Raw genomic sequence first — 9,845 nt, forward strand, 5'->3', positions numbered from 1 at the left:
ATGTACTTTCAGGAAGCATTGGAGCCCTGTAGTAACTGACAGGCCCTATCAACAAAGATGAACAACACTAATTAAAGGCATACACACTCTTATATTCTCCGGTGGTTCCAAAGACATTTCAGATCCAGTGATGGTGTGCTTGGTGCTGCAATGAATGTGAGACAGTTTCTCACATGAGAAATCTTTTGCCTGCTATCCTCTCTCTGTTTTTCTTTTTCTTTTTCTTTTTCTTTTTAAGAGCTCAGGACTGCTCCTTTTAGATATGAATACTGAAAAGTAAGATCAGATGTTTTATCAAAGCTGTTATGATATTTACATTTAGAATGTAATGCAAAAGGCCAAGTGAAAGAAAGAAAAAACATTGCTTCTATGGGGTTCAGCCTTTTCCATTTTTATATTTTGCTTAAAATAAGTATCTACTAAAAACAACAAATGCACATAATAATCAAAACACCCTCGTCATGAGCAGAAAACAAAGTTAACTAGCAATTCCACAGTTTAAGTTGTCTACCAATAATTTTACCAGTTTTAACAATTATAATTCTTTTGAAATGCTCTTAGCACACTGATTAAATGCTAAATGTAGATGAAAAAGTCACCACAAACCTGGTTTGAGCGGTCAGAATAGCTGAGTCATTCTATAATTAGGGGTACATGTCATGTCCATGGACTCTATTATCAATTTTACTCGTTTTTCAATTATTTTTCACTTCAAACAATGATAACTGTTATATCAGGGGACATTTCTAATTCATTTAATACAAAAAAATAACAGATATCAACTTTTATTCTGCAGAAATGGCATATTCTGTATTGGAATTTGCTGTTTTTGTGCTGTCCGATTTGGTAAATGTGAGTTTTTGCAATTCAGATTAGCTCTAAAATACATGTTTCTATCTATATCTCTTATAAATATTTGTCCACAATAATCATTAAATTATGAGAAAGATGTTTTAAAAATATTTTGCTCATGCATCTACATTAAATCATCCATTTTGCACATGTCGGAGAAATCAGTGTCAACTTTGTTACTCCCTATAAAACCCCTACAATTCAGCAACTGTTTGTTCCAAAGTCACATGTCCAACATCAGATGACATATTTTCCTTTTTTGGAGGGAAATTTGAAGACAGTGTGGAAAGTCATAACTTCTCCTCTTCAATATTTCATCCACATTATTGTCTGCACATAGAGTAGATTAACTGACCGTCAACTGTGTTTTCAACATGTTCTGGTGAACTTGCGTCATATGTTATATTTATAAATATGTAGACAAAGAATATAAAAACAAAAGTCAATCAAGGTCATGGACTAACTATTCCAAGGTCAGCAGTTTGCACAGTGCACCAAAAATGGCCGAAATGTCAACTGTGTTACCCATCAGCTGTAACAGTTGACAATGTTGATAATTCAGTGTCAATCTATTTCTGCTTAGTCATGACTTCATTAACCGTTATAATTATATAATATATATTTACTAACGTTAAAATATATATTATGTGTGTGTGTTGATGATGCTTTATGGATACTAAGTTCTTTCTTACCTGTCAACTGTGTTATGTGTGGTTTTTATGTTATAAATCTTTCAAATGTGAACTAATCTGTCAGAAAAAAGATGGGGACAGCTCTAGAGATGGGTGTCTTTGGTAAGGATGGTGAATAACACTAAATTCAGCATACTGTGGATTTATGTGAAAGAAAAGTATCATCCTTCATGATGTTATAAAATGTTTGGTATAAATAAAGTATTAAGTATAATGCACTGAGCTTTCAATTAACCGTGAAGACATGAGCCAGATAAAGAGAACAGAGAGGACTTCTATTTTATTTTATTTTATTTTATTTTACTTTTCTCAAGATCCATACTGAGCATTTTCAGATCACTTTCACTCTGACAGTCAAAATCACTTGTTTTTAACCCACCATCAACAAAGTTGAAATTGTATTTATATCCTGGAGAAAACTGAGACCGAATAAGATGCATTAATTGTTAAGTTTAATTTCTTAAATTCCTAACGAGTTTAGTAAATCAACAGTTCTGTCCAATCCTTTGTAACATGAAGATCGAGATACTTGACTTTATTCATGATTGAGAACATCACAAATGCTCTGTAGTTGGTGTTATATTTGCGATCACTTCGCACGTGTTTACATTTAGATACAAGTCAGAACATTTTGAAAAAAAAATATCAGCGGTATAAATAGCTTTGGAAATCTGTGTTTTCGATCCTTTATCTTCTCACTGGAGGTTTTTTCTGTCTGTGAATTTCTATTATTTTAAGCGTGTGAACGGGACTTTTATTTTGGTGTGGTGACGTGACGTCATAAGTCTGCGCCGCACTCCTGCATCTGTGATTCTGCTGAAGAAAGGTTTGTGTTTTTAATCCTTTAAAGAGTTTAAATCAATACAACCCGTTCGAATGGTTTTATAGAGAACTTTGAAATGAATCGCTTATTTTTAAAATATGATTTTATAATGCATATAACAACATTAATGAACATAGTTTTTATGAGTAAAGCACATCCACACACGAGTAACAGAAAAGATGCGTCTCATTCCGTTCCCTTTTGTTGTAAATCAGTACATTATAAACACTCTGTTTGGTCATTTTCGAATACTGATAGAGAAACTGAGCTTTTTTTAAACCAGTTCAGACCGAATCAAATGCTTGTGAAAATGATTGACTGTTTGTAAGCACTTGAATCACAGCACGCTGATAACACACTACAGTACAGCAGTGTAAATACAACACACACACACACACACACACACACACACACACCTGGAATGACTGCAGTACAGCAGTGTAAATACAACACACACACCTGGAATGACCTACTCCTCTCACAATGTTTTTATAAAAATGAAAATGAAAGTGTTTTTCAATATAATCTGTATGCACCAACTGTAAATCATAAATGCCTAAATATTAATTCTCTGTATGATCTGTGTTCTTTTATTCATTTGTAGTGCTAGTTTTGAGTGTTTTTGTCTAATCAGGTGATTAACTCTCACTCTGACTGACTCCCTCACTAGTGTGCTGACTACTGAACTAGGGAGCTGATTGAGACACACCCAGAGATTTAGATTGGGTTTATTATGTGTTAATTATTCTGATCTTAAACACAGAGAAGCTCCTGCTGAAGAGACTGAGACACACACTGTTATAAAGATGGAGTTTATTAAAGAGGAGAGAGAAGACGTGAAGATCGAAGACACATTCAGAGTCAAACATGAAGATACTCAGAAACACACAGAGATGGCGTCAGTTAAAGAGGAGAGAGAAGATGTGAAGATTAAAGAAGTATTCAGTCTGAAACAAGAAGAGTCTGAGGAACAAACAGGTTTTCATTCTCAAAGTCTTTCTTCACTCAATCTGTGTCATGAATCTCTTTATCTCTGTTAAATTAATGATGTCACACATTAAATTAGCTATTTAAATAGCCAGTAATTTGTGTAACATTAAACCCAATATCTCCTTCTGAATTAAAAACTATGGAAATTAATCAATTTCTCTCACTTAGCAACATTGTTAGGGTTTTAGGTTTTCGGGGTTTTGGGTGTGATTGTGTTTTTGTTATTTTTTTTAAAACAAATTAAAAAATAACAAAATAATAATTAGATAAACGAATAAGGTAATAACAATACTAATTTTATTTTACAGAAAATGTTACTTGTTAACATACAGGCCTGTGACTTGTATTTTATATGATACTGTTTGATAAAAATCTTTGACAGTAATTTCTTCATTTTTATATTTTGTGCCTCATTCTGTAATAAGCCACGTCAGATCAGAAAATTAAGTAATTTTAAAACACTTGACTGATGCTTTGGAGTGAAATCATGTTGTAATGTTCTCAACAACAGGTTTATAAGCACTTCTCATTAAGTTTGAGAGGATGTTAGGAGTGTGTTGCTTAATCAGATGCAGGTTATAAGCGACTCAGACTCACAGCGCTCGCAGAGATGAGCAGCATTTACTACTGGCACTGTGCAAATATTTATTTCATTAAAAATCGCAGCCTTTGCATCAAGCCAAATCACGATTCCAGTTGGATTTTGATTAATCGTTCAGCCTTAAACAGTATCTAACAAATACACTTATTTTGTAAAAAGCAAACCATGAAATTTGTTGTCAACATTAGATTTTTTGTCATCTCAGCATCGCTCAAAATAATAACTTTTTAATGGAAATAAGATTGAGTTAGACACTTTCTTAAAAGTAACGAAAGCTTTTTTTATGTTTTTTACAATTTAATGTGATGCACATGGAAACTGATAATATTCAAAACTTCACAAAATCTGTTCTCCAAAATACATATTTGTGGCTCACTGTGCAGTAACATGCACTCTAATGTGATTGGGAATTTTGGGAATTTTTTGATTTTCAAATAAACGTTGTGAAAACAAGCTTTTTTCTTACAATAATGTTTTTCTGTTAAAACAACTGCATTTATTCAGCAACCATAATTGCAAAACAATTTAGTTGAAATCCATCCCGCACAAACGGCTCATGACAGAACACAGTCTGTCTGAGTTACACTTTCATTTAAGCAGAATATCTCACACAGAGATCGCTAAACTCCAGCTTACTTGTTTGTCAGTGTTTTCAGATCAATGTAGACGCTTCTGTACACATGCGTGGTTGCCAGATTGCAAAATTGACAGATTGAGTAAACACCGGGTACGAAACTGTATCCTTTTAACAAAGAAGCTCTGATTTGGGGATTTGAACTCTTGATATCTGGCAACTACAAAAATGAAACCTCATGTAGTAGAGGTATGTCCAGCAGTCATAATATTTTGTCTAGAAAGCTTTAAGTAAAGTTTTTATTTTTTAATTACATTTTAGTTTTTTTATCATCATCTTATATCATGTTGGTATAGTCACAGTTATCTCTAATTTACATTTACATAATTTACATTGTCATCTCATTATCATCTTGTTTTAGTCATGGGAAAAAAGCTCTTTAACAAACATTTTTCGTCATAGTTTTTATTCATATCAAGCTAAAGTAAAGCACCTCAAATGACATTTATATTTTATCGTTTAACAGATGCTTTTATCCAAAGCAAATTACGAATAAAGACAACAATAGAAGCAATCAAACCAATAAAGGGGCAAACAATATAAGTGTATTGACAAGTCTCATTTCTAGCACCACAAAAGTTGTCTTTAGACATTTTTTTTGAAAATGGCTTTGATTTGATGCGAGCAGCTACTGGCAACCAGTGCTAATTGATGAAGAGTGGTGTGACGTGTGCTTTTTTTGGCTTGTTTAAGTCCACTCTTGCTGTAGGAATTCAGGATCAGTTGCAGAGGCTTGACAGTGCATACTGGAAGGCCTGCCAAGAGACCATTGCAAATAGTTTTGTGTGGATAGAACAAGAGCTAGGACTAGACAAGTGCCTGTGTTTCCTAATGTTGTGTAAGGAAAACGTGCAGGACTGGGCAGTTCTAGCAATGTGGTCTGTGAAGTTTAACTTATTATATATCACAACTGCAAGGTTCCTGGCTGTTTTGGATGGAGTTATAGTTGATGAACCTAGCTGAATGGAGAGGTTGTGCAGTGGCAGTTCTGTTGTCTTTGGTTGAGTTGAAGGTGGTGGTCCTTCATCCAGCAAGAAATGTCTGTCAGGCAGACAGAGATGTGAGCAGCTACCATTGGATCATCTTGCTGCTATTAAAGGGTTGTGTGTTTTTAGCATAGCAGTGATGGGAAAAGCCATGTTTCTGAATGACAGATCTTAGAGATGACATGTAGAAGAAGAAGAGAAGTGGTCCAAGCACTGAGCCCTGAGGCACTCCAGTAGCTAGATGTTGCAACTTAAACATCTCGCCCCTCCAGGACACCCTGAAGGACTTACCTGAGATGTCAAACTTAGAGCTCTGCATGGGCCTTAAATCAAGCCATAGCCCTGCCCTGGCCTGAGACTTTCAAGCACTAGCCAGGCCCATGTCCAACAGTTTATTAGAATTCTCGGCACGAGTCTGACTTTGAGCCCTGTGTCATGATCACTTGCATTTTTTTCTTAACAGTGGAAACAACTGAAAATACGCAGTCATTTTTCCTCATATATATATATACATTCATGGTCAGAATTGTTGGTACCCTTCTTAAATATGAACAAAGAAACCTGTGAAAATAAATCTGCATTGTTAATCCTATTGATCTTTTATTTAAAAAAAATCACAAAAACTTAACTGTTCATTGGAGAATGAGAATGTTAAAATGGGGGTGTAATCTCGTTATGAATTTGAGAGCCCTGGCTTGCACTGGCCCGACAGTGGAAAAGTGGCTAGTGAGTCTGACCAGGTGTGTGAGCCTACAGCATCCTGTGCCACCATTACAGTGCTTTTGGAGTTTGTGGGAGTGGAAGAAGACCCCAACAATGCTGCTTGAGGTGATGGTGGGATGTTGCTTAAATTTTTTTGTTATTCTGAGGAATTGGATATGGAATTTCTGTTGAATCTCATGTCCCCAATGGTCCTGTCAACCTCTTTATCTCCTACGTCATCTTCATCGTCACTGCTGGTGCTGCCCAGCATTAAGCCAGTTTCTTTGCCCTGTACCAAGTTTCCTTCATCACTACTCCCTCTCAGCCTCCGTCTCCCAACTCCACTGCAAGATTCAGCCTCTCTTTCAGACCCACCGCCGCAGATGGTTACCTTCAGCCACAGGGCTTTTTTTCTGTAATGCAATGCTGTGATGATAATTCTCAGGTCTTCCAGTCAGCAGCTTTACCCACTCAAGTAGATCCTCTGCCTCCAGGCTCTGTGCCCATCAGCTCCACCAGAGATCATTGTCTTTACTGCACCACCTGGCTCCCTTATGCCTCTGGTTCCACCTTGGTCAGACATCACTCTGCCTGTGTCATGGACACCATTCCTCTGGCTCTGTCTTGGTCCTCAGTCACACCAGCTCTGCCTCAGTCCTCTGGCTCTCTGTCTCCACCTAATCTCCACCATGGCTCCTGCCTCTTTCAACTCCCCTGTGGACTGTTATCCTGGCTGTTCTCTGAGTCACCACCTGGCTCTTCTTGCTTCTGGCTTCTCCCACGATCATCACACCTTGATTTCTCCCGCCATCTTTGTCACTAGTCTCCAGCCCTTTTCCAACACCTCGTCCCCCTCCAGAGCCCTTTCCTTCCTTCCCTCCCTCCTTCCTACCTTTCCTTCTTCCCTCCCTCACTCCATCCCTCCTTTCTTCCCTAGTTGGACATACCTTCCAGGAAAGGGTGTAATGTCTAACATTCTGTCAGTGTTACAAATCTGATTCCCAAAAAAGTTGGGACACTGTACAAATTGTCAGTAAAAAAGGAATGGAATAATTTACAAATCTCATAAACTTATATTTTATTCACAATAGAATATAGATAAACATATTCAAATGTTGAAAGTGAGACATTTTGAAATGTCATGCCAAATATTGGCTCATTTTTTTTATTTCATGAGAGCTACACATTCCAAAAAGGTTGGGACAGGTAGAAATAAGAGGCCGGGAAAAGTTAAATGTAAACATATAAGGAACAGCTGGAGGACCAATTTGCAACTTAGTAGGTCAACTGGCAAACATGATTGGGTTATAAAAAAAGAGCCTCTCAGAGTGGCAGTGTCTTCAGAAGTCAAGATGGGCAAAGGATCACCGATTCCCCCAATGCTGCAGCGAAAAATAGTGGAGCAATACTCAGAAAGGAGTTTCTCAGAGAAAAACTGCAAAGAGTTTGAAGTTATCATCATCTACAGTGCATAATATCATCCAAAGATTCAGAGAGTCTGGAACAATCTCTGTGCGTAAGGGTCAACGCTGGAAAAAAAATACTGGATGCCCGTGATCTTCGGGCCCTTAGACGGCACTGCATCACATACAGGAATGCTACTGTAATGGAAATCACAACATGGGCTCAGGGATACTTCCAGAAAAAACATTGTCGGTGAACACAATCCACCGTGCCATTCGCCGTTGCCGGGCTAAAACTCTATAGGTCAAAAAAGAAGAGAAGCCATATCTAAACATGATCCAGAAGGGCAGGCATTTTCTCTGGGCCAAGGCTCATTTAAAATGGACTGTGGCAAAGTGGAAAACGAAATCAAAATTTGAAGTTCTTTTTGGAAAACTGGGACGCCAGGTCATCCGAACTGAAGAGGACAAGGACAACCTAAGTTGTTATCAGCGCTCAGTTCAGAAGCCTGCATCTCTGATGGTATGGGGTTGCATGAGTGCGTGTGGCATGGGCAGCTTACACATCTGGAAAGGCACCATCAATGCTGAAAGGTATATCCAAGTTCTAGAACAACATATGCTACCATCAGACGTCGACTCTTTCAGGGAAGACCTGCATTTTCCAACATGACAATGCCAGACCACATACTGCATCAATTACAACATCATGGCTGCGTAGAAGAAGGATTCGGGTACTGAAATGGCCAGCCTGCAGTCCAGATCTTTCACCCATAGAAAACAGTTGGCGCATCATAAAGAGGAAGATGCGACAAAGAAGACCTAAGACAGTTGAGCAACTAGAATCCTGAATTAGACAAGAATGGGACAACATTCCTATTCCTAAACTTGAGCAACTTGTCTCCTCAGTCCCCAGACGTTTGCAGACTGTTATAAAAAGAAGAGGGGATGCCACACAGTGGTAAACATGGCCTTGTCCCAACTTTTTTGAGATGTGTTGATGCCATGAAATTTAAAATCAACTTATTTTCCCTTGAAATGATACATTTTCTCAGTTTAAACATTTGATATGACATCTATGTTGTATTCTGAATAAAATATTGAAATTTGAAACTTCCACATCATTGCATTCTGTTTTTATTCACAATTTGTACAGTGTCCCAACTTTTTTGGAATCGGGTTTGTAGTTTCATTTTCATGGAGGTTTAGTTTGTTTGTCTTCAGTAACCTGCTTCTTTGCTCTAGTTTCCTGCCACTAATTTGTTGTCATGGATATTCATTTAACAAGCACAGCTGTCTGTATTCATTATCATTGTGTATTTACATCTCTGTTTGTTTCATTTATTTGTTTTGTATTAAACAGCTGTTTCATAACCTGGTGTTTTCGATTTATAATTACAGGTTACACCTTTTTTAGTTGTTTAGTAGATATAGGGATCCAGCATACATGTTGTTGGATTTTATGTTTTACATCTTTTTTCATGTTTGTTGCTTTGTGCCATTAATCTGGTGTTCATTTGTTTTTGTTTTTCACCCTAGACCTGATGCCACTGAAAGAGGAGAGTCATGAACTGAATGAAATGGAAGAGAAAGATCAGATTGAGAAATACCATGATTTCATGTCTGGGGAAAAATATTTTAGTTACTCACAGACTCATAAAACAGAAACTAGGAACCTTAAAGTCCAGAGGAGAGTTCACACAGGAGAGAAGCCTTTCACCTGTCAACAGTGTGGAAAAAGTTTCATTCGAAAAGACAGCCTTTAAAGTTCACTTGAAAATCCACAACGGAGATGGAGAAAAGCTGTTTCATATGCCTTCAATGTGGAACAAGATTTTACACAGAAAAAAAAACCTCAATGCTCACTTGAGAGTTCACAATGGAGAGGAGGCCTCACAGCTGCCAACAGTGCGGGGAAGAGTTTTACACATAAAGGAAATCTTACAATCCACATGAAAGTTCACATGGGAGAGAGCCTTTTTACCTGGCCAACAGTGTGGAAAAGGTTTTAGTCATAAAGAGAGCCTTAAAGTCCACATGAGAGTTCACACCGGAGAGAAGCCTTACATATGTGATCAGTGTGGAAAAAGATTCAGTCGAAAAGACAGCCTTAAAGTACACTTAAAGATCCATGCTGAAGAGAAGCCATTCCTGTGCCCTCA

General features: G+C 37.4%; 1 protein-coding gene across 1 annotated transcript; it reads left to right on the forward strand.

The window, feature by feature from the left end:
• Window positions 1-2,256: 2,256 nt before the first annotated feature.
• Window positions 2,257-9,449, forward strand: LOC122142790 (zinc finger protein 510-like). The gene is made up of 3 exons (XM_042753847.1): window positions 2,257-2,370; window positions 3,131-3,345; window positions 9,223-9,449. Exons 2-3 carry the CDS (start codon window positions 3,174-3,176, stop codon window positions 9,447-9,449), a joined length of 399 nt encoding a protein of 132 aa, XP_042609781.1. The 5' UTR covers window positions 2,257-2,370; window positions 3,131-3,173.
• The last annotated feature ends 396 nt before the right edge of the window (window positions 9,450-9,845 follow it).

Source organism: Cyprinus carpio, unplaced genomic scaffold, assembly GCF_018340385.1.
Source record: "Cyprinus carpio isolate SPL01 unplaced genomic scaffold, ASM1834038v1 S000000168, whole genome shotgun sequence".
NCBI lineage: Eukaryota > Metazoa > Chordata > Actinopteri > Cypriniformes > Cyprinidae > Cyprinus > Cyprinus carpio.

Excerpts from the sequence above, each read along its gene's own strand:
- LOC122142790 (XM_042753847.1), top strand. The coding sequence starts at position 3,174 with ATGGAGTTTATTAAAGAGGAGAGAGAAGACGTGAAGATCGAAGACACA. Across the intron at positions 3,346-9,222 it reads AGAGTCTGAGGAACAAACAG|ACCTGATGCCACTGAAAGAG; the intron begins GTTTTCATTCTC and ends TTTTCACCCTAG.